A 25,959-nucleotide genomic window follows, 5' to 3' on the forward strand; every position below is an offset into this window, starting at 1 on the left:
TCGTCACGCCATCGATCATTGCCGGCCGCCATAGCCCGCGCTGACTCTTGTGACTGCTTGCAGACGGCGCTCGCCGAGGAGAACCAGCTGTTGTCTGGCGCCGAGTCGCAGCAGGCGGAGGTTCGCGTCGCTTTTGGCGAGGGGGCACCCGGATCCGACCAGCAGGTAGCCGCCAGCGAGGACCAGCAAACCGCTGCCCAAACCGCCGCCATCGACGAGATCTCACTCGACGACGCGGACAACAGCGAGGAGAACAGGAATAAGAGGTTGTATCACGTCACACTCGCTCCAACACACGACACCATCTCACGTCTACACAGCACCAGCATACTCGTACTCATTCATGATACTAAACCAGCAAACTACTGACGCCGACACTCATTGACTACTTACATTGATACATCATTTACAAATTTTTTATATGTAAATGTGCCTTAATTGATATTAACATGAACTTGACCGAAAAACTGTCTATTTTTTCCTGAATACTAGGGCGCCAGTATGTCGCGCATGCGATTTAATTGGCAGTTGCAGTGAAATTCTAGCCATATAAGGGTATGATTGTTATTACGTTGCTTCACGTAATAGGAGATAAGCATCGCCTCTATCATTTCCCTGTAGTGAGCAGCGCTCGGGCCGGGCCGGGTCCCCCCCGCCGCCCCTGGTACCCCGCACACCGCCCACCGACACCAAGCGCGGTAATTCTTACACAAGGCGAGATCATGTCGTAATCTGATATCTTTTATATTACTTTCGATTTTCAGCACCTGTTAAGTACGTGTCGCTGAAACGATGCAAATATTAAACCGTGCCGAGAAAGGCTTCGTATTGTTTGTTGGTTGCCGCAACAGCACGGCGACAGCGGGCGCACCGCACAATAGGCGCGAGATAACAGCGATTGATTTTTTGCTCGTTGTTCAATTCGCACGTTTCCATTCGGCGTGCGTGGCGAGCGCGCTGCGCTGGCGCAACCGCCGTGAGACATTATGTCGAACAGTTGTTAATAGTTCCCGCATACATTCTAGAGATCGCATCTCAGATCATATTGTACGTACGAGTACAATGTCATACAATAACCCACTCATATCATTTGTCCCACGTGAATAAAATTACCAATATTACCTACCTAATGATTATTAAGTATTTTACAATAGAGCTGAAAGGCTATGTAATTTATCTGTTTTAGTAAGGTGAATTCGGTAATAATATAATCCTCACGAATGATAAATAATGTTATAAAACTATAAGGCCTTATAGGTAGTTAAATATTGGTTAAAGTAGTTTCTTTAAGGATTTTACTTCCTGCAAGTCCTGTTGTAAAATAATAAGCAATAAATAACTATCACGCAGGTTTCCTATTGCAGACGCGTCAAGTCTCATAACACATTTACAAAGATTAGAGATTTATTCGGCAATTAATAAATGCCAAAATGAAGCCCACCGGTGAAAGGAAAAACAATAAAATGTCACAACTATCACTTATTATGAAACCTAAAATACCTACATCTGCACGGCTCATACATTACACCTGAGTTATGAATAAAGAATTTGAAACTATTTTTCAGATAAACAAAGTACATAGGTAGTATAATATAATATGTTGAGTTCGTTTTTCGAAGCGATCAATTTACAAATTTGTACTGTTATTTGTGATCTGCGATTGAAAGCAGAAATGGTTTTACGGACCGAACAAGCTGCCTCTAGACTGTTCATGGGTGCCTTGAGCTTACGTTCTGTGTGTGTTAAAGGTTCCTGAGCTTCGGCGGCAGCGGAGGCGGTTCCGGCGGCGGATCCGGCAACTTCCTCTTCGACATCATCAGAGTGAGTACAACCTCTCCTCGTCATTCACAACTTTTGGGCCAGATACATTTTATACAATTCCAATAATACTTTATTTAATCATGTCGATACAAAATCCAAGCAAATTAACTCAATACTACAACCAATAACTTTCTCTTAACCATAATAATATCTTCTATCAGTCTGCTTTCTGTTTTCTTGATTAACTTTCCGAATGATATATTACATCCTATACATTGTACAAGTGTGGCGTCAGGCTAGCCCAGTGTTCCAGTATACAGTGTGTTGTCTGAGGAGCTTTCACACAGTGGATCGAGTACAGTTGGTACGGTACCGCACGAGGCGAGTCCAGCGAGCAGCGCTTCAGTTATAAGGTTTATTTGCAGCGGCCGGCGGAGTCAGTGGCCCGCGCGGCCGGCTCGGCGTTCCGTCTGTTCGCCGGCACCGACTCGCTAAACGTGGGGCTGACTGCCTCGCACACCGCCACCCTGGACCCCAACGACCCACAAGTACACACATACCCACCTACAGTAGCGCACACGTCAGCTTGAGGAACACTTCGGCGCGTCGGAGCGGCGTCGGGCGACCACCCGCAGACCCGCCCTACACTAATCAACCGCTGCAACCACACACGTAGACTTTTCACGTAATCGTTGATCTTAACACATAACTCTAGATATACGAGCTAATATTACCTACCCTCATTTCCTTGCCTCTTCTCCCCTTCTGTAGTCTTGTAGTTCTGCAGATGATTTTCGATGTTCCATACCATAGGTGCAGTGAATTCATCAGAGCTAAAGTACTTAATAATCATATTTTATAGACCTTTCTAAGTAACCATGTAGTTTCTTATTTAGTACATTGAACTAATAAAACTCAGTAGTTAACCTCATAATAGTGTAGCAAGTAGATATTTTGTAATTACGCTTATATTTAAGTAAATCACAACACACGACCTCGGCGACCGAACCATGTTAACCTAGCGGCCCAAAAAATTGTATTACCAAAATTGCAACTTATTAGGCAATGGAAATAAACCAAGCGGCGCCGGCGTCGTGTGAAAGTGGTTAATGTGCGTCGCACTGCACATGCGCGTACGCAACCAATAAGTAGATCTCCTCGCCACAGCCACCAGCTGTAGTTATTATATAATTTATTTGAGATGGAGTTAGACAGCGATCGGCGAGGCGCTGCAACTTTCATGCATTCATTGCGCAACTATCACAACGACCGGTTGACGACAGAGTGGTTGCATTCAGCGGATCTGGATATTATAACAGCGGAACAAAGCTAGCCAATAGTACGATGACGACTTGTTGACAATGTGACGTTCATTTTTGGTGGCCGGTGGCGCAACACGTGGCGACGTGACCGGCAACATAACTACACCGCTGACGTAATGCCCGCGATTGAACAATACCTACTTTAATACATTAGATACATAATTTCCTTGATATCGTTACCTTACAGCAACCAAATTTTCATACAAACGATATGAAAGTGAAATTAATCAAGTTAGCTGACCGTGACACAGATACAGATCGGCCGTTACCGCTCGACACCGATTTATACATTACGTCAATCTACATAAAGAAACATGATAATATTAAATTATGCCATATAGATACGGTCATCTGCTTAAGGCGTCTGCCGGTTGAGTGTGAATGTGGGTGTTGCATCAGAGTGTAACATAATATCGTTGGGTGTTCCAGCTGGTAGCGGGCTCCTCGACGTCGAGCGGCGACGCGGCGGGTGAGGGTGACGACGCCAGCGGCGCCAAGGGCGACAATCTGACCGAGGGCGTGCCCGGCCCCATCACGAGGCTGTTCATCATCGCCAACCGCGGTATCGCCAACCTCATCCAGGACCTGATCCTCCGCATCGCGCAGACCTCCGAGAGGATAGTCAACTTCAAGGCGCGACTCATCACCTCCATTATTTAAATGTGATTTAGAACAATTAGTGTAGGTAGGGTAGTGGTGGCGGAGGCCGCCGCCGCCAGCACGCCGCGCCGGGCCGCACGGCACCGCCGGAGCACTGCCGAGGCACCGCGCGACCGCAGGCTGGGCTGTTTTACTGCAACATAAAACAGTCGTCAGCTCCGATGAGACCACGTGACGCGTCCGTCCGCTACTCCACAGCGCTGCGGCGCTGAACGCACGCAATCAAAGCAGCCGACACAATGTACTCATTCAGACAGAGAGATTCGCAATCGAGTGCCGCGAAATTAACTAAAATTAAGTATTAATTTATTTATTGTAAGAATAAATTCCCTTTGGAGTGTGTGCGGGCGGGCGGGCGGTCCGGCGGCGTGCTGGCGCTCGCGGCAGTGACAGAGGACGGACGGGCGGCGCCCGTCGCGGCGGCGGCGGCGCGCGCTGTGGTGCCGGCTGGAGCGGCCACGGCCGTACAGAGCTGGCCACTCCTCAGGACAGCGCGCGCGCGCCGCCGCCGCTTTACTGCTCAAGCTTATTTTTTATACCGTGACATTTTCGATTCGTTTTTATGTTTGTAAATATGTATCATAGCGGAATTTGTAATGAAATAAATAGTTAAATTATTTAAATAGTTTACTTTCAATCGTCATCTCTACTCAAACAATCTCAGTCCTCCCTCAACCTATACCTGTCCCGGATCGCATGTGTCGTCAATTTACTTGACAAACATAATGTCAAGAGCAATTGTTGAGAAATGAGTCGATCATCTTTGCGAAGCAGCCGACGCAGCATCGACGCCGGTCGGCCGCCGACGTAGCCGGGGGGAACCGCGGTTCGCGGCACGACGACGGCTTCGACTGTTCTGACTTCTGCTGAGCTTTCAACAATAACTTAGCCAAAGGAGGAGAATGAGATGTAGCAACTCGCGATGACACTTTACGTGGGGCTACGGGCACGGGACAGCTCACATGCATGTCTGAGATAACCAAGTTGGCATGAGCGCAGTATTTGTATTCTCTGAAAATAAAAAATAACACTATGAGTTGATTGAATAATCACTAATTTAAACGTTGCTTCAATAAAGACAAGAGGTAAAAAAAATGGATTGCATAAACATAATAGTTAAATGCATCGTTGCACTATAAAATCCAGACATAAATAATGAAAAATCTAAATGTAAACAATTTAACATATTTCATTAAAAAATCTTACCGTAAAGCTTTAGATATGGTGTGTGTTTTTACCTTCATAAAGGAAAACTACTAAATAAATAAAGAAAACAAAAATATAAAACTAAATACATATATAAATTGACTTTCTATCAATGTGTTGTCATGATGAAAGACTATTAAAAAGAGTAAAACTAGAAAAAAAACCAAATCCGATACTACACAGAAAATTTACAAAAGATAGGCCTAAAATATTTAATAACAATAAAATAGCAAGATATTATGTCTACATGACAAATAGATTATTATAGAAGCGGAAACTTAATTTTGCAGCTGTCGTTCCTGAGATCATTTTCTATTTTGCGACAAAAAAAAATAAAAAATAATAAATACAAAACAGTATAACAAAAAAATTAAATATTTCAAAATTTAAGCGGTATGGTATGTGTAATAGGAATACTTCCAATATAAATGACATTCTTATTAAGTACATTATTTACTTTTTCATATTTTACTATAGTTATATGTTGTTATTATTAAGTTAATTGGTGTAATTGGTTTATCCGTTCTAATTGAAAAAAATAAATAATAAATACTAGGTGTGACACATTGCTGGTTATATTAGGTATATTATTTGTAAAATTCTTGGTCATACTGCACTAAAATCGTGGCTGACGACCTCAGAACAAGAACAAGCATGCTTGTCATTGTTCTGAGCTGACGACTGATATTAAGCTGACGGTTAGGCTGTATGGCTGAGAGCCTTTGCCTTCTCCTTAAGGAGTAAATCAAACCAAAAAAAAAAATTAAGCTGACGGATGTCAAAAATGACATTGACAGTCCATATTTCGGAAGATATTGTGATGTCATCCGGCGTTTTCTTCGGAGTAAATAATTTCTGTTTTGTTATAGTGAAAATATGTTAACAAAGTACTGAAAAAGTTGTGAACGATGGCTCTGTATGAGGGTATAGCTTTGATACAGGAGAAGCAAGCGGTGGTGCTCGACCTCGGCACCGAGTACACCAAGTGAGTGACTGACTACCCTTGCAGTGCAACAAAAACAAATGCAAATTATCATTGAAAACTACAGTCTATAAAGTGAACTGGATTAGTATCACCAAGAAAATATCATTTTTTATTTAGTTTTATAGTTTACCGAGTTTCGTTTATTCAAAAATATTGCTAATAATACGTAAACCATTTAAGTAGTATAATGGTGGTTGGTGTGTGTGTGAAGGTTCGGTTTCACGGGCGAGGCGGCGCCGCGGTGCATCGTGCGCTCCGAGTTCTGGTGCGCCACCGAGCGGCGCTACAAGCGCGTGCACGAGTACAGCTCGCCCAACGAGCTCTACGACAACCTCGTGCACATGCTGCACACACTATACTTCAGGTATAACTACACTCTGTTACCCTACACAAAATATGTATTTATGTTAAGTTAGCAGTAATCAAGTAGAGATCATACTCCAACTGTAAAGGCTTGCAACACATCAATGATTCTTTTGGTATTTTAGATATCTAAGAATGGCACTGGTCATTACCATTGGGTGACAAAATAGCTTATAAATAAATAAGTATGATTCCCTCCCCCCAAACCTATTATAAAAAGAATTGTGAATACTAATTGAAAAGCTGATGAAATAATCATTCATTAAAATGTATGTAGTATGTACTGTAATTATTAATAAAGGATATCAAATACTTTTGCAATTAATCAGAAACTATAAGTTATAAATAATTTGAACTCATAGGCGAACATTTAACAAATGAGATATTTGCTATTGCAGACATGTGTTGGTGAACCCAAAGGAGCGTAAAGTGGTTGTGGTGGAGTCACTGCTGACCCCCACACTCTTCCGAGAAACACTCGCCAAAGTACTATTCACACATTATGAGGTACATTGAAATATTAACCCTAATCTTACTATTGCTATAAATCAGAGAGTTTTGTGAAAGTTTGTAAAGACATTTCACAAAAGTAAATGGAACTGGGGCTTTAATCACTCACAGACATCAATAAATTATTCTGTGCTGTAACAAAGAGTTGACAATAGTAAATAGTGAAATATAATTGTATGAAGCAAAAATTCTTATGATATATTGAACATTTGATATTCTTTGAATCAATCCATTATAGTAAAAAAGCTAATAAGGATTCATATAATTAGAATTCTAATGGAATTAAATATTCAATGTAAATTATATCAATCAACATTCAATATGTTTGCACAGGTGTCTGGTGTGGTGTGGGCAGACAGCCCCCGACTGTGTGCTCTCACTCTCGGCACTCCTATCACTCTAATTGTATCTATTGGTGCTAAAGAGGCTGAGGTAGCTGCAGGTGAGCCAAACTTATAAAATTATTCTAACATTGAAATAGAAGCGTCACAAAGCATACTTAATTATGAAATAAAAATATACAATAATATCTTTAATGACCTGCAGCAATGTATTAATGCAGACTCTTATACAACTATTACAATCAATGTGTACTTATCCAAGAAAATAGGACAAATTCATTAAGAAGTAAAAAATCGTTTATTGCCATCTTGCATGATTGCTATGTGATAAATCACTATAGTTGTGTCAATACTACATAGGTCTTCTCGTAATTCCATTGATGTTGGCGAGATGGTGGTGAGTATGCTAACTGTACCGCCACATGTGTGTTGCAGTGGTGCACGCATGCGTGGTGCTGCAGGCGCTGCAGGCACAGCCGCTGGCGGCGCACGCCATACACGCCGAGCTCGCGCGCCTGCTCGACGACGACAACGGCACCACGCTCAACCTGCCCGACCATGTTATAGAGGATATCAAAGGTAACCAGCTAGATTTCTCCACTCTCTAAATAGTATTTTAGCACTCATAAATCAATGATTTCAAAATTGTTTATGGATGGAACAAGAAAATATATTATCAATGGAGGTACATACTGTGAATTAGTTACTGTGACAAGCATACAATTAAAAGGAAAATTAATGAAGTCTGCAGTTTCAGTTGTTTAATAAAAATATAAGTGGTCATCATGAACTCAAACACCAATATGAATTATGCATTATGTACAGTCCATAATATTATGTTTCACAAAGAATTCATCTTACTCTCACCATCTAGGAAAATCATTATAACAAATTGAAAAAATAATATTCCTTATGTAGGAATAGAATACAAATAATAAATACTTATAAATCAAAGTGGATTAAATATAAAAAAACACTAAATCAAAAACATTAATTCATACAATCTTGTAATCATTACTTTGATTGTAAGAAAGCAAATCAACATTTGCAGAATTACAGTTGAAACCTTCTGCTTCAAATGCCAGCAAGCAAACAAAATTTTCTCCCTACCGCTCTACTATTATAAAAAATGCTGTATTATTCATTGTCGCTGTCAAACTAACAAACACTACATTTTCTGTCACAAGAGAGAGGAAGTAATGCCGAACAACAATAAAATGAATTTCATGTTACATTTTGAATGTTTAATACTGACCAAATTAAACAGCAACTAATCAGTCACCAGCTAGTTGGTGAATGATGAACTGTAACATGTGGTCCGCGCGCAGTGAAGACGTGCTTCGTGGGCAGTCGCGAGCGCGCGGCGCGCTGGGGCTCGGTAGGCGGCGCCCGCGCCCGCGCGGCCCGTGGAGTATTCCGCTGGGCCGGCGGCCCGCCATCGTGGTGTCGGGGCGCACGCGCGAGCTCGCCGCCGAGGTGCTCTTCGCGAAGGACAACGAGTTCGCGTCCCTGCCCGACATAGTGCTGCAGTGTATCATGCAGGTCATTATATATCAGTATACTTTCGACGGCTTATATTCTTATGCGCCTTTGTATACTTCAATCACTTTATATATTTCATGAGCTTTAAATAAGGCATGCGCCTGATAAGATGTGCTGGTGGTAGAGTATAGAAAAAGGTCTTAACAGCCAAACGCACGAAGTGATCCTATAAAACTTCCTTTTGAGCTCCACAGCCCTAAAAAATTTAAAGATTTGATTTGTGTATACATGTTGGACTCAAAACTAGGATTTGCCTTGATGAAATGCATGTTACTTTTATAATTTGTTAAGAACATTCGCAGTGGTATCTCATGACGCGTGTGTGTGTAGGAGCAGCATTATTTTTTACCCCTAAATTATTTTTTTCTTAATTGCAGTGCCCCATCGACACTCGAAGAGCGTTAGCGGAGAATATCCTGGTGACGGGCGGCACGGCGGAGCTGCCCGGACTGAAGGCACGGCTAGCGCAAGAACTCCGATACTTGATCACTCAACCCCCGTATGAGTATGTGTTACATAATATTTAATGAAGGGTCTATCTTCGGATATCGCTCGACGGCAGCCGAGCAAATGTCTGAATGGATGCATGTTCTGTTGCAGTACGCGGCTGCACGTGCGCACGTTCAAGTTCCACGCGAGCCCGACGCCGGGCAACTCGTGCGCATGGGCGGGCGGCTCGGCGGCGGGGGGCGCGGGCGGCGTGGGGGGCGCCGGGGACGCGGGAGGGGGGCGCGCGCTCACCCGCGACGTGTTCGCGCGCGAGCGGCGCCTGCGCGACTGGGTGTGTCTGCTCGACAACACGCCGCCCGACCACCCGCACCACCAACACCACCAGCACCCGGACATATGAACCACACTCATTTAACACTTGTATACTCTTCTATCCATGTAGGTATTGGCACAGATTCATTTACTAAACATACAATATAACCCGATAAGGGTAGTGTGTTCAGTTCAGTATTGTCTTTGAATATGATGCATTTTGTGCTTGATGTTGAGGAGTGAGCCAAAATGGGTGTAGCAAGGGCTGGCATGTTGCTGAGCCCTATCGCTGTTTTATTTCAACTGCAGCTTGCTTTCGAATATTATATTCAGATTAATAAGATAAAATATAATATAAACGACAAAATATATTTAATATATACTTGTATTTATTTAATTTAATAATTCTAAGAATTTCACATATTTCAATTTATTTTAATTTTAAACCTTTTATTTATGCAAGAAATAATTATGATAATATTCTGGGTAACTTATAAGACGAACAGTTGAAAAAAACAATAATTATTTTTTTACCATGTTAAAGGCTGATTTTGCTTTGCCTTGCTGACCACCGCTCAGCTCGGGTTGGTCCGTCGCGTAGGGTGGACGTCAATCCTTAAATGTTTACATTATCACATAGACCTGAAAAAAAATAACTTGCACCTCCCGATCCCCACTTATTTCCCCTTTTCTATTTATATAGCACGAAAAAATACCCGCAAGTAATGAAAATGTCTGCCTGCCTGATTGCTTTTTCATGTTCAGCTTGGACTTTTTCAAGCAGTGAAGAACATGGTGATCTACTGAAGTAAACAATAGCAGTATCTGTGGACTACTTTTATTTAAAATAAAAGTAGTCTATAGATAATAACATCAATATTTCCTTAATCGCTTACTATGATAAATAGGCTAATCACGAAAGATCGTAACGATTGATGCAAAAAGATGGTTTACATCAATTTTATTATTTGTGTTGTTCGGTGTTGGTATTTGGGACACCCTCGCTCAAAAAGTGGTGGGACGAGTCTTCATTAGTGGCATTACATATAATACATATTTGATTAGTCTGTGCTCTCATGATTGTGTCACTCAACAAGCTGTGCCCCAATGCTCTAATCTGCCTCTGGTAAGGCGTATTCGGCTATGTTGGTGTTTTGATGAGTTGGGAGGAGTCTCGAAAATATATTTTTTCAATATTATTATATTATGACACCGGCATCTCATGTCTCATATAAGATACCGGCATTTTATACTTTAAATAGGTTATACTAAAAGCTACTTTCTGTGATAATTTAATCATCTTTCAATTATCTCAGTGTAAGCTTAAAAATAGGGAAAGCATCTCTATAAAAATTATAACCCTTAGGAAAGATCAGATTTTCACAGTATAAGTTCGGACTTCGTTCTAATAAAGATTCTAAAACTAAGCTTCCACAAAATCAAGTAGAAGTCCAATCAGTGTTAAGAAGAGCGATATCGATCCTTACTCCCATACATTTCATAATTACATAATATGATTGCCTCACTGGCATAGTTGTAATTGTACACTGTACGAGTAAAACTACCGCGCTGAGGTCCGGGATTCGAATCCCGGGTCGGACCAAAAGAACTGACTGGATTTTTCTATCTTAAAAAATTACTCAGTTGCAGCTCGGAGTAAGGGAGTTGGCGGTGTGATACATCTGTGCCTCGGGATATATGTAAAGCCGTGTTGCTTGCGCTTGATCTCTCTCCGGTCAATGCCATCTCACCGGACTTAATGTAGGGACAGAGAGAGCTCCTGTATGTTGCGTACAAAATTGTGCCCTATAATACGTCCTCCGTAGTTAATTGGCTGATATGTTTAAATTGGCTGTCGTGGCCGATAATCGATTAGGAAGGAATAAATCAATCAAGTTTACTATAATGGGCTCTAAGAACTAGTATTTAATGCCTTAAAACAATAAAAATAACCGATAGCCAGTCATCCGTGAATAAGTGCATAACCCTCAGAACAAGAACAAGCATAGAAGGAATCTAAATTACCCTCATATACTTATCCTTTTTTTTTCAAATAGGCCAAAACCGTTGAAAAGAACGAGACAAATATTATGTTGCTAAAGTCGGCTTGCGTACACTTTAAAATTATCAAATGGTTACCTTTGGTCCTCTTTATGATGCCGAATTAAAAGCAAATAAAATGTCAAAAGTTCCAACTTGCCAACCTCAAAACAATGTCACAAACGCGCCCACACAATTTAGTTACGTTATACTTCAGCGCGTGCTTTTCAAAAGTGGCTACATGTTTTGTAATATTTTTGTTGTTAATTTTAATAAATACACAGTCCTGTTTAAGTATAATATAGCCCTACGAACAAGCAATGGCCGCCGTTATTGTGGGGTGTAAATCTCATTCTTCTCGTAAAGAAAATGAAACTGAAATCATCAGCTTCCATCGGTGAGTAAACAAAAAACCTAATATATTTGCTTAAAGCCTGTACATAAGTGCAAAAAGTATTATTAATTAATCTTTATTATGCTGTAGTCATATTATAATCTGCTGTTGGCCATTCGATACAGTAATTATTAAGTATTTTTCATTTTTACCAATTTACGTAGTCGTGTTCAATAGTGTTGTGCTGCATATTCTGTCGATAACATAGATGTTAGTATATTGTAGTTTACTATTTTGCATAAATTGCCTTTTACTTTCAATATACGATGGTGTAGTGGTAAAAGCCACTTGGAAACCGTGCGCAAAGGCTGGGGGTTAAGGAAAGTATCTAATTTTCATAGTGTGTTTCATACAATGTGTTTCATTGCAGATTCCCCACAGATGATGCTATGAGGCAAAAATGGATCGTTGCCATAGCTCGTCCCAATTGGCATTGGAAAAAACAGCACCGTGTTTGCTCTAAGCATTTCGACAAAGTTTTATTAACATTGAAATAAATTATCAAACATATGTGACATGAATGATACCGCTGTGTTTTAATTTTACTGTCCCATTTAAGTAGCTTCTGTCAAATCACACCTCTTGGGTATCTTTTAATCCCTAAGAAAGTCAGAAAAGAACAGAAGGCGTACTGGCTTTCTCCCTAAACGAAATTCCGGCCGATTTCTTGTTTGTTACTTACAGCGGTTTCCAATCCTTCCGAAATTTCTAACATTTTCTTAATTTAATAATCTAAATGCTTGACCATTTTTGTTTGAATGACGTTTCGGAAGGCATCAAACTGCTGTAAATAGCAAATGAAAATTAGACAAAATTTAGCTCGGAGAAAGCCGGTAGTTCTATAGTTTATTGTAATTTAACAGCTTCTTAACGAGTGCTTTTATATATCCAGACTTCTTTTGGTACTTGAATACCAAATCAGGATATTGATATCTTTTTTTTAGCCTTTATCTAAAATAGCAATTTGCAACGGTTTGTAGTTGACTGACCGAAAAGTGTTTATTTTAGCAGGTCTGTGAATTTACCATAGCCGATAGACAAAGTATCTATCGATATCGATAAAATATCAGAAGGGATCGCAACACAATTAAATTTCTTGCTGTCAAAGACAGAGTACACTCAAATGTCATAGTGTTACTTCTATGCTTGTTCTTGTTCTGAGGCATAACCTATACATCTGAGTCCGACCCGCAATGAACGTAGTATATGTACAAATTGTCGCTGGCACCATTTAATTTTAGACCATGTGCTTTGGTGCGATAACCATGTAGAAGTCTTAATTCATTTATTGAAATCCAATCCAATTTATTTTTTTTGGCTGTATGCATCCATAGCTGTATCATATATGGCGGCGGGCCTTAAATATCCGGAATCACATTTTGAATGAAGAAGCCTCAAGAAGTTAAAAAGGCTAGGACATATTGGAAAAATTAAGTTTACGAAAAGGAGTTTTTTTTTTATAGTCATTACGTAAATAAAAATAATTTTCCTCTAACGTCCACTCATTGTGTTAAAAATAATTATATGGAGGGGCGATTAGGTTATACTAGACGTATAAATAAAAACAAAGTATGTCCTTAAAAAAATATTGAGTAAATTTCGTAACATGTGAATATATTTTTTATAGCCCGCCCGGATAGATCAGGAGCACTCGATGAGACCGAGTAATTTGTTGCGACATCTGTAGATACTTATATATAGATGAAACAAAATAAATAACATGGCAACATTCGGATTATCATGACAATGTCATTTTGATGTAACATTGGACTGTCACATTATCCTAATCATTTCGTCGATAAAGATCTAAAAATAATAGAAGTTCGTCAATAGATATTACTTATTAACACGTAACATCGCCATTATGTCGAACGAAATAAAGATCGTGGCAGCGAGTATCGTAAATTTCCTAAAACAACAGCTCGAGAGCGAGGCGCTCAGCGTGGACTCGCGCGAGAGCGTCGAGGTTGGCGTGCAGTGTATCGAGACCGCGTTCGAGCTCGGGCCAGACGACGCGGCGCTCGGACTCGACCTGCTGCAGCTCGTGCGGCAGCAGCGCGGCGGCGCGCCTCCACCCGCCGCCACCCGCGAACAGGCCGAGAAACTTAAGAACGAGGGCAACGAGCTCATGAAGACCGAGCGGTACCGCGAGGCGCTAGAAAAGTACACGAGTGCCATCCAGCTCGACCCGCGCAACGCCGTGTACTTCTGCAACCGTGCCGCCGCACACTTCAAGCTGAACGAACACGAGGCGACCGTCGCCGATTGCACTGCTGCGCTCGCGCTGCAGCCTGACTACAGCAAGGCGTACGGCCGCCTCGGGCTCGCATTCACCGCGTTGGAGCGACACCGTGAGGCGCGCGCAGCTTACGCCCGCGCCACGCAGCTCGAGCCCGACAACGAGTCCTACCGACAGAACCTGCAGCTCACCGACGAGCGACTGACGCAGCGCGGCGAGCGAGGCCCGATGGACCTCGGCAGTTTGCTGCAGAACCCCGCACTGCTAAACATGGCCACTGAGATGCTCGCCGACCACAACATGCAGAACTTGATCTCCAACCTCATGAACAACACAGCGGGCGGCACAGGTGCGGCGCGGCAGTCTGGCAGCATGGACGCGCTGCTGGAGGTGGGTCAGGCGCTGGCACAACACATGCAGGCCGCCAACCCTGATCTGGTGGAGCAGCTACGGAGACAGGTGCGACCCCCGGGGCCCGGCGGCAATCCCCCGCCGCCCGCACAATGAGCCGTGTGCTGTGTTAGACTATGTAATTATGATACGTGGAAGGTGTGTCTGCTGATCATCAGTTCTCTGAAGGACTACTGCTTAAGCCGAAAGATAAATTATGTATGTTAGTATTAATGAAAATTTAAAGTGCCGTTTTCAGTTGAAATATTTATAATCATTGTTCACTATACACTACAGTTGTTTTGCTGTGCAATGAATCCAAATCACATTAAACTTGTATGGGTTGGCTTTTTATCTCACTACTATTTGTAGTTTGTAATGGTTTTCCTTTATGCAGCTGTTTGTACTGTTATGAGTTAGCTAACTTGTGGATTCTGAATGTTTCATGAAGCTTTGTGCATTTATGTATATTCACTGAATGTCCATTGAAAAGTATGATCACTAGTAACCATAAAAAGTGGTAATATATTATAAATTGTAATTTTCTTTTATAAATATGTAATGTATGATATTGTTAAGAAGGGAGTGACAGAGGGTGCCTCTATTGGATCCAAATTATTCTTAGCTAAGGTTTCAAAATATTGGTACTGTTAATAAATTTATTTAAATAACTCAATTTTTTATTAAGGCATCTTGATATGCTTACATATTCACATGAATCGGTAGTCAAATGACACAAGTAGTTATCAGTTTTAATTTGAAAGAATTAATTAAAAATAATTCCATCCCATAGTGGGGGATTCTATTACTAAGTACTTCTCTAAAAACATGCATTCATTGTTCTGCAGTACATAGTAATATTATTTATTATACTCTCATTAATATTGCTAATTATTTATGAATAATTCTTGTGAAAACAAATTTTAGTATGAATCATTTTTGATAATAAATTATGTTATGTCCAATTAACAATGAACTGCTTTTAGCTTTGTTTGTTGTGTAACGTACTATTACTAGTATTGTGAGGTCCATTTTAATATATAATCATAAACATGAGAAAATGAAACAACCATAATGTGCTTTCTTAACTATTTATTACACACTATGTATAATTTACGATAATTGTAATCAATTTACATATCTTTATGTACACATAGTAGCAAAATGTAAAAACTCGTGGCGCCACCCGCGTCGCGTCCTCGCGCGGTAACACGCGGCAACACGCAGTAACACGCGGCAACACGCGGTAACACGCGACAACACGCGGTAACACGCGGCAACACGCAGTAACACGCGGCAACACGCGGTAACACGCGACAACACGCGGTAACACGCGCGGGCTGGCGACACCAATATCGATATAAACACCATGTATTTACACAAACCCACGCGAAAATGTTGTTATATTCAACATTCCCCGGCCGGTGTTCCCGCACCATACCACGCATACAGTTCAGATGTTATGTATGCTATCTGACACCTCATTCTCATACCAGTTAGTGCATATAACATTCCCTTTAATATTTTTGTGTGATACTGTCTAGACATAAGTAGGTGTAGTGACGTGACGGTGGAAGCGCGGGAACACTGACGGTGTCGGCCTTACATCCTCACTCCTCACTCCTTACCAATGATGTTGAGCACCAGCACACAAGCTGATACACGCAGCGAAGGCACCGAACTTCAACTAACAAATAAATGCAGTAAAAAAGCGAGTGAAAGCACTTATTGACATGAATCTAAATCATACACGGTAAGTATTGCCTTTATAAAACTTATAATAATGTTTGTATGATCGCAATCATCACTAATAGGAACGAATAAACGAATTTAAACATTATTAAATTTGATAATAAATAGAAAAATATTTTTAAATGATTATGCAAAATAAAACATCTGTTATCGTTACAGGCGACATGTAAATAACTCTAAAACAAAAATAAAATGTTGAAGAGGTGTTAAATAATGAAACCTTAAGATGATCTTAACAAACAATAGATGTACTTAAAATAATCATAAACGTTTGTTTAACAATAATTTATACTGCGGTCTCGCGACGTCGCTGCATACCGCGCGACACAACTGACAACACAACGGCGACCGGCGGCCGCCATTACACTTCACTCTACCGACTCGCAGGCAACTTCACGGCGCTACCGAAAACAACATTATATAATATTATGTCACAATGCTGTATGCATAGTTACATTGCTAATTATTTGCCGAAATAAAAAAACGTTAATATTCTGGCCAAAGGTCGGTACATGTTGATATTAGGACTATACACAATATTAATTTTGAATTGACTGAAAGTTAATTTTGTTGTTCGCGGTACATGACAAAAGCGGTATGAAGTTGTTGCGGTCGCGGTTACGCTCTCAGTTGAATATAACAGTACATTAAGTAAAAAATAAAGCTAATTCATTGGATGCAGCTGAACGCACTACAATTTTGAACAATATTAACAATTTTATAAATACGTCTTTATATAAACATTTCGAACGCCCCGAAAAACAATTTCAATATAAAATGCTTAAAACATTAGCCGCAGTAACGCAGTAGCACTTTGTATAGTGTTGTACAGACATAACGTCGTCCGAGTTGAAATGACGTCATGTTCCCGAGTCCAGCACAATACTCAGGCGAAATACTTTGATACAGGTAAAACCTTAAATGCTGATTTTAGTTTTTTTTTAATAATAGCCCTCCTTTGACACCAATTAAATAAAGCTAGTATTAAATCGTTAGTGATTGTTGGACGCCATTTCATCTCAGACGAGAACTACACTCGTGACAATTTGGTACAAGACGTCGCCCTGCGCCGCCCTCTCCCACTCAGCGTTATTAAACATTCACACTAAACTCTCAAATATTTACGACAAACTTTCCAATTTATATAGAAGCGCGCACTTTCCGAATAATTATGTAAATCCTATTGTAATAGTTTTCACAAGCGGCCTGCGATGTCGCCAACCAGTTATGTAATTAATCGGTCGGTTTGGTTGATTTGTAAAGAAGGTCGTCCTCAGCGACCGGCGACTGCTGATTCGCGATTAGACAACATGCACCCACTTTGGTCTCCACAAAGTTTACAAATAACAGACTACATGCATAGAGCTGCCACTCATAGATAAAATATTCAAATATAAAATTTTATCTCAGCATTTTTATATACTTGGTTCTTAGGAAACCGAATCCATAGTTATTGACAATTCAACCGGTGGCAACCCCGCACACGCGAGTCGTAAGTGCTACAAAGCAGACTACTCCACTACTAATCACAGGAAGTGTGTGAAGAGAGGGGGGAGGCGAGGTCCGGAGCCGGGGCTTCGGTACGAGCCGCAGCGAAACAAATACGAAACCGTGAGTAACCGGGGGCACACCATGTGTACTGATTTGTGATCGAAACCAGTACAATGCGTGCGGGCGCAGGTGATGCGGCGGGCGGGAGGGGCAGTGGTGGAGGTGCAGCGGCAGCTCTCAGTTCCGCTTGGAGGGCGGCACCAGATGGGAGGGCAGCTCGGGGGGCAGGTCGTGCCCGTTGGTCTTCACCTTGATGAGATGCATGGCGAGCGCAAACTCCTCCTCGTCGAGGAACCCGTCCTTGTCGATGTCCGATAGCTTCCAGATCTTGCCGAGCACCGAGTTGGGCAGCTTCGACTTCACCATCTCCGTCTTGGCCGCTGTTGAAAAAACCGTACGTCAGCACGAGACTCCTACACGTTGCACCTCGGACCTCTCCACCCACGACTTCAATACAAGGAAGGTTGGCCGCCTACGATGACCGATCACCCATACAAATATTTAGTAGTATGGGAATCGTGGCCTTACCGACCTTTCAAGAGAGGAATGTACAAATGCATTTTGTCTTTTATAGGGATTATGATGCAAGCTTATTAAAGAGAACAATAAGAACTAAAAGAGTAAATATTACGCCAAAAAAAAATAGCGAAGCAATAAGTAATTTAATAAAATATATTAAGCTTAGTTGTCAATACATACTTAAAATTTTGAAATAAAACAATGAATAAAAAACTAACACCAGGGAATGTTATGAATAGGGTCTACAGCCGAAACCAATTTTTATAGTCGACATGATTGTAGTTATGTTATTCTTAACATTAGTATTAAATATTCAAGAGTGCCAAGAGACATATAGTGAGTAAAGCAATTAACATACCACACCGACTTTAAAAATTGGCGTCAGTTTTACTCAAGGGTCCAGCATTTTATTGTGTCGTGGTTAATATTCAGACATTTGGACAAGCATTTCTCTTCATACAAAATTAAAGCCTATGACTGAGAATTGACCCTAGAGCATGTAGTTCCGGAAGGGTTGGTTCTTTTATACTTGATTTGCTTTTAGAGATGGGTCTTTAAGTATAGTAGGTAAGTGGTAGTGTATTAAGTATGGTTAGTAAAAATCAAATAATATGCAAAGGAATCAAAATAATTGAATATAACTATAACACAAAGATGACTAGAAAGTTTTACAGTCAAAACGTTATGCCATTTTCTAGAACTATGTCGCGCTTGAGTCTATACTGAGGGACCGAATAATGTACTTCAATATGTTAATGACGTTGTCTTTGAAGAACAACTCCACGACGGACTCTATGCGCACCGTCTCGTCCTCCGGCCCGAAGGCAGCAGATTTAGCCTTGTCCAACCAAGTAGAAGGCGTCTTTTCTACACAGAACTCTATAACTGTATTCCCCGTTATAGCATACACCATTGATACGAACAAGAATTGAGCTGTTATCAGTAGAGTAACTACATTTAAAACTAAAAGAATGAATACTTTAACTGAATAGAACATCGGACTGAAGAAGCTTTTTATACTACTATTTACTTTCACGTCTACATTATCATGTCGTTCTTCCTTGAAATCATCAGATTCCAAATCACTGTCTTCTGCAATAGAATCGAAATTGTCAAACGAAGTATCCACTGTAGATGTGTGATGAGCACTATCAGAATTATCGGGTCTATGTAAATGCGCGCGATCAGAATGATCATCTAGGCTATCATCATTCGCTATGTATGCGCTGGTGCTCGGGGCGTCAATAGCTAAGGTATCGTTAAGGCTATGAATAGAGACGGCGTGCGACATCCTATCACTAGTAGTGTTCATAAGAAACTGCGCGATGACGTGACAGCTCTTCGCGAATACGGACAGAGCGTCAGATATTTTATTGAAATCTACATGGCGCTCGTTATTGTCGTCCTTTTCGATCGTCATGCAGAGCTCGGTTAGTAATTGACAGTTGTGACTGGAAGAGAGCAGCGCCTGCAAAGCGGTGTCGAGCACGAGGTGTGGTGTGTGTGCGAGTGTGTGTGCGGGGTTCGTACCGGCGCCGGTCACTTTCCCGTCGATGGGGTTGAGCGTCTTGAAGATCTCGTCGTAGTGTGGCTTCTCCTTGCTGCAGATCCATTCAGGGTCGCCGTGGCCGGCGTCCACACCCTCGCCGCGCCCGTACCCGAACGGCGACACCTGGTCTTCCACGCCTTCGAACGCGCCACCTGGAAACGTTGTAGTTTCACGTTAAATTATTGTGAACATACTAACACAATGACAGAACATCCAAGCCGGGTTAGATATTAAGGTTCTTGGAGTAATCGGAATTCTGAAGCATTATTACCTGCGTAAAAACTTTTAGTTTAATGTGGTTGGTATTTAATGCAATTCATAACTAGAAATGCTCACACTAAGGCACTGTACTGTGGTTTAAACAATAGTTATTGTTAATCTTAGCAATTATAAATATTCAAATAAAAAATAGTAGATATAGTAAGCCAAGTCGATGAGTACTATCACAATACATACTTAAAACGTTCAATATTATAATCATCGGTAATACCGTTGTATAATTCTAATTTGTTAAACAATTGAATATTAATTTGTGCATTTCCAAACGGGTCGCGAGTCGCGGCGCGCTTTTAAACCGTTGCCGAGGTCTCGCAGAGGTCACGGAGGTGGCGACCGCCCCTTACTGTCAGAATAGACATCTGAATGTATTGTTTAACAAATACGCTTTCAAACGGTTTGAAAATATTCATGAGGTTATTTTTGATATTATGTGATGTTGATGTTTGGTTATTATGTGATGCAGCTACAACAATTAATTAATATGACGTGCATTTTGCCTGCCACATGGATTTTGTCAAGTAAGAACTTCCATTAGAAATCAGCTAGCTGCGGCCTTGGACCGTGTCTCACAAGTCTGTTACACAAACGGTTTCAGTTACTTAGTTAATTTGGCTGTAGTTACATTTTGTAATACCGAATCATTAATTAAAGTTATACTTTAAATAATCGTTTGGGGATATTCTTAAATTACGTCACACGTTGAATAGGGGAGAAGGGCAACAAACTGTGACACGTGACAAAAGAATGGGGGGTTATAAGTTTCGTGATGTCACATGTTAAAATCTTGAGTTCTTGTGTATAGAAAAAAAAATACTGAATAAACGGTAAACTTACAAAAATATTTTATCTCAGGCTATATAGCCTGATGCAAATACTTATATATGTATAAGATTTACTTTGTTTTATTGGCAAACTCTCATTCGCTCGAACGGCTCGGCGTACCACTGGGTCATTTGTGGGGTACCTTTGAACCAAATTCTGCCCGCCGCGATTGGATGTTAATTTTATTAAAAAAAAGCAAGTCAGATCTAAATGCAACTGCTGTTTTCAATTATTCAGCTCTGAGTGTAAAATCGCAAACCATGTGACGTAACACCAAGTGGGTGAGGTAGAGGACCGCGAATGTCATCACCTGTGACAAGGAAGGGTCAAAAAATTAAGGAGTTCGTATGACGTAATTTATCAATGACCCTTCATACATGTGAAGTCTTTATTGCGTTATTATTCATTTTACATTTTATGTAAGTAATAAATTATCTGCCTACCAAATTTTTTATCTAGCTAAAGTATATTAAAAAAGATACTGCAAATGATAATAAACCGCACAAAATTTTGCACACACGGCGAATACTACGAAGTACACTGAAATAAAGCGGTAACAAATGTCGATGGCTCACGAGTCACCAGTAAATATGTCCGATTGCTGACCCGATCACAGCGTCGCGTCTCAGACTTCAACAATGGGCCCACTTCCGAATCTCGCGTATTGAGGAAATCTAAATAGCCGGTTTTTGCTGGGCTCGGCGTGTGGCGGAACAAACGTGTTGTGGGAATGTCACTCGGCGGTACAACACAAAGCGGAAGGCTAATGCCTAACCAGCACTTAATCAAACCAGTACTTATGTTTCACTCATGCTATGGGTAAATGTTGAAATATATTTTAATAAATAAGTATGCATAGTATTTCTGGCTATAAGACACGCTGTGAAGACACACGTACAAGGAGAGTTCACAAAATCATCGCTTTGTAATGTCACGTATGTTCGCAGTCCACTACTTTCCGTACAGTATCGCTGCATTGTATATTGCATCGTCAGCAAGCATCGGCTCATATTCAACTGACGAGGCAGTTAGCTCCATCAAACAATTGAACAGCGATGCAAAGTTCTTAGACAAACGTAGCCTTTTGTGATGATGCATCAATCATAAAAATTTTATGTTCTTTTATAAATAACAAATTGGGATGACCTTTATATTGTACTGCAACAAAAACGATCGCAATTGATGTAATAAATCATTACAAAACCAGACAAATGTGAAAAAATATGTTTCTTGTGAAGATTTTACCGACAAAAATAATATTAAGGCTTAAACCTTTATAGATCCAGACAATATTTAATCTAAGCAATTATTATTTGCCATAATAAGTATAATAAACCTTTATTTGGGTTAAAGTACTGAATATCCGTAATTCTGTATATTGTAGCTAGAATAAACAGTCCAAAACAGCATTAGTACGTGTACGTGCGTACAAACAATCCCGTTATGTAGTGTTCAGTGTTCAGTATTCTGCTAACGGCGACACACAGATTTCACCTTGCACTTCATTCACAGGCAGCGATAAAGCATAAGGTTCAGCGCACACGTTGCGGTATTGAAGAAGCTTCTTCCACAATAGAATCTCTACTATATATCCTTACACATACGGTTGTTATTAGTACGCTGTATCTAAAGACCGCTGGGCCACAGCACGGGCTGCTGCAGTAGCCTTGATCCGCGCACACAGCCCCTACAACGTGACGAACACAAACTTCCTTCATTGCATAACAAGTTTGTTTACGTCGACACTGAGTCATTGCGAAATCGGTTTACAACTAATAACAGTTTAATTTCACGAATAATTACCGTTAAGTCTGGGCTAAAAAGCGTTACTTCTGACTAGTTTTATTTGTATGCATTATTTACAAATGTATCATCATGTAGTGACCATGGTGTAGTGGAGATGAGCCGACTGCGATGCAAAGAGCCGCAGCGTTAATCCTCGCATTACGATAAATTAGGACCTTTGGAGTTCCTGGTTTATTATACACACTATACAAAACATGTTTCTTAGAATGAGGTCAAGATAGTACGAGATTGTTGATGTAATAATTAGTTTTTTTCTAAAACCTTTCGATTACTATTTTATGCATGTAATTGATTATGTATTATTGTTAGTATGCTACATTTGATGACTAATGTTATAAAATTTAAATTAGTCACTAGATGCACAAATTATTGCTATAATACAGCCCTCACGTAAACAATAGACATTTGCAGTGAGCCTTCTGTTAGTTATTGTGCGCGCGCAGCTATCTGTGTCTTAGACAATGCGGAGAAGGTCGTTCATTTCACCGCCCAATGGACCATAAGAGAACGTTTTTTATTTATATCTATACAAATTATCTACAAGGATTTGTATTAAAATTGTAGGTCATCGATTTGAAATAATTGATTGTATAAAAAGTAAAGTCATCGAAGCATCGAAAGTTTGCGTAACAGATGCACACTGTACAGGGGCTAGGGGAGGTGGTATACACGCACGGAGCAGGGAAGCCTGGCCCGCTGTAATTAACTTCAGCGGAACTAGACTTTAGTCGCAACTTGCGCTAATAGTAAAGTCTACTAAGTAGACATGATCGATGCTTCTAATGCACTATTTTATCTATCACCAATCTATGAGTGCATTTTTAATAATACATCCTAAACCTTCAATGTGGGAAGATACATATCAAATATACGCAACAGGTACATACACAGTCCCGCAATAAGATATAAGGTTTGTGACGGAGGTATTAGGTACGGGTGACGGACTCGTAAAACACTCACAGGACTTATCATCAATAGGCAGACAGTCTTAAAGACAAACAAAAAATAACCAAAAACGAAACCGACCCAAATTAGGTACCTAAGTATAAGTCCGGCAAATCTTTAATATCAACGCGGGATCGAACCCGCAGTTTCTCATTTACCAGTTGGCTACTGTCCCATAGCTATTGCGATTATTGATAATTGCGATGTTAGTTCGAATATTAATGAATCTGCAATACCGGTTCCCGCCGATAAATTTCATGAGGTTCCATTTCAAAAATATGTCAGTTTTACTACAGAACTAGGAACAGATAAAAATAAACCTAACATCTGAAAGTGTTACAACGGAAGGAAACAATTAAAAAAGAATTAATGTGAACAAATAGTCATATCGTTGTAGGAGAGTGGCGCGGCGCCGGTCGCGGCGAGGGCGGTGCGCCGGCGCACGTGGCGACTATTTATACGCACCGCTCCAGGAAGTGCACATGCCAGTCAGTTATGTGATCATTATTAACTGTTTATTGCAATTCGCCTCATAGATATATCAACTGGAGTGTACTGTGTATTTTATGCTCATAAATAAATAAAAACCATAAAGTAGAAATCGTATTGGATTGAAAAATCTGCCCGTTCGTAGATCCTTGATAGAACTATTCTCCTTTTTTTTTCTTCACGCCGCACCGAGGTCGCGTACATTTTAATAAAGCACCATCTAGCTGCGATTGTTATTTAACTAACTACTTATTAGGTATTACGTAATGAAGTAACTTTCTACAATAACCATAAGGACATAGGTAAAGGATCTTTATGAATGAGTAACGTGCGTACATCTCCTTCGTTTAGTTGTACTTGCACACATTGTCACACACTTTGTTGTGTACGCCGCACCGCACTGCGTCGTGTTGTAGGTCACCTTTATTGCAACATTACAATTAATATTGAAGCGGTATCGATTCAGCGCCGGCCGCGGTCACCGGCTCATTTTTTTATTAACACAACAGTCTGAGGTGATTGCAGTTGTATCTGTCTTCAAGAAGCTAGCCTGGCCTGTAGGACTACAAGCGATGAAAGCTTGGCGTTTAACAGAAGAAACTCTACTAATTACAATATTATCAACCCTGTATTATGTACTGTCCCACTGCTGGGCACGGCCCTTCTGTAGTACGGAAAGAGTTTTAGGTTTGAGTCCACCACAGTAGGCTAGTGCAGGTTGGCAGTCTTCACGTCAGTAAGCACGCTTTCTCACGCTTTTGTCTTTCACCGATAAGCAAGCAATAATTATACTACATCACTTTAGAAATATCAAAAGGTGCGTGCCCTTGGGTTTTGAACTTACGGACCTTCGTAGTCCGTTCCACTCCCAATCCCAGTCAACTAACTTCCACTGGACCAGTGTGATAACATTCTTAATTATAGGATTTTGAAGAGAAGATATCGAGCGGCATATTTATAGGCTAATAAGTGGCATATTTATAGGCTAATAACACACGGCAGCGTGTCTATGACACCTAATGCAGGAGATGGATACAGCTAAACATATGCAATCAAGAGATTGCTTCATACATCCTAAACTAACAAACATAATTAATTAGAATTGCAATCAAGCATCCGTCTGCAATAAATTTCATTCCAAGGCTGAAAGCCATCGGACTGGAGGTTTATAAGACAGCAGTAAACTTACGAGAAGCTGTTGCGAGTAACAAGAAAGTTGTAAGACTACTTGAAATGTTGGAGTACGAAATATCGTATCCCGATATATGATCAAAATAACTGGCATCAAATAGTGAGACTATCTATGAGACTAGAAATGCCATTCCAAACTAAGACGGCGCAAAATACAAATCACGCTGATATCTGCCTCACACAGTATCATAGATATCGCAGACGTCATCGAAAACCCAGAATATTCGACTGAAATACATAGGTTGTATTGGCAGACACAATACTTTATAAAGTAAAACAGTGTTACAATTGCGATAACAAACTGAACATTACAACAAACGTTACCTGACCCATCCCCGCCCTGTCCTACTGCCCTCTCGCGGCCCTGTCCTCGCTGCATTGCACGGATAGAGTTACTCCACTAATCACTGGCAATATATTGTAATGGTGGCGCGTAAATCACTTGTCTCTGCGAGTGCTCTGAGCCGACAGCCGCGATGTTAACACTACATACATTGGGTCTCAGGGATACGGGAACTGTTCCCGTTAATTACTATTACTT

General features: G+C 40.7%; 4 protein-coding genes and 1 pseudogene across 8 annotated transcripts in view; 3 read left to right on the top strand and 2 right to left on the bottom strand.

The window, feature by feature from the left end:
* LOC115440931 (RNA-binding E3 ubiquitin-protein ligase MEX3C) overlaps positions 1-4,302 on the top strand; it is a 38,025-nt gene extending 33,723 nt beyond the window's left edge. For 2 of the 5 annotated variants that reach the window (XM_037447410.1, XM_030165449.2), the window contains exons 5-8: positions 64-266; positions 1,749-1,821; positions 2,187-2,309; positions 3,513-4,302. In XM_037447410.1, coding sequence (XP_037303307.1) covers positions 64-266; positions 1,749-1,821; positions 2,187-2,309; positions 3,513-3,743 — 630 coding nt within the window. In that variant the 3' untranslated portion in view covers positions 3,744-4,302. The remainder of the gene's footprint in view (positions 1-63; positions 267-1,748; positions 1,822-2,186; positions 2,310-3,512) is intronic. The other 3 variants (XM_030165448.2, XM_030165451.2, XM_030165450.2) reach the window with 3 other exon arrangements.
* A 50-nt stretch (positions 4,303-4,352) lies between these two features.
* On the bottom strand, positions 4,353-5,253 carry LOC115440929. The gene is made up of 2 exons (XM_030165447.2): positions 4,950-5,253; positions 4,353-4,754 (listed from the first exon to the last, which is right to left on the bottom strand). The coding sequence occupies exons 1-2, from the start codon at positions 4,985-4,987 to the stop codon at positions 4,472-4,474; spliced, it is 321 nt and encodes a 106-aa protein (XP_030021307.2). The 5' UTR covers positions 4,988-5,253; the 3' UTR covers positions 4,353-4,471.
* A 482-nt stretch (positions 5,254-5,735) lies between these two features.
* On the top strand, positions 5,736-9,840 carry LOC119193771 (annotated as a pseudogene).
* A 3,684-nt stretch (positions 9,841-13,524) lies between these two features.
* Positions 13,525-15,186, top strand: LOC119193772 (small glutamine-rich tetratricopeptide repeat-containing protein alpha-like). Its single transcript, XM_037447464.1, has one exon. The coding sequence runs from the start codon at positions 13,751-13,753 to the stop codon at positions 14,630-14,632; it is 882 nt and encodes a 293-aa protein (XP_037303361.1). The 5' UTR covers positions 13,525-13,750; the 3' UTR covers positions 14,633-15,186.
* A 404-nt stretch (positions 15,187-15,590) lies between these two features.
* Positions 15,591-25,959, bottom strand: part of LOC115440927 (EH domain-containing protein 3) — a 44,747-nt gene continuing 34,378 nt past the window's right edge. Inside the window, 2 exon segments of the mRNA XM_030165445.2 lie at positions 15,591-18,198; positions 19,868-20,038. Of these exon segments, the coding sequence (XP_030021305.1) occupies positions 17,996-18,198; positions 19,868-20,038 (374 nt within the window). The 3' untranslated portion in view covers positions 15,591-17,995.

This window comes from Manduca sexta, chromosome 6 (genome assembly GCF_014839805.1).
Source record: "Manduca sexta isolate Smith_Timp_Sample1 chromosome 6, JHU_Msex_v1.0, whole genome shotgun sequence".
Lineage (NCBI taxonomy): Eukaryota > Metazoa > Arthropoda > Insecta > Lepidoptera > Sphingidae > Manduca > Manduca sexta.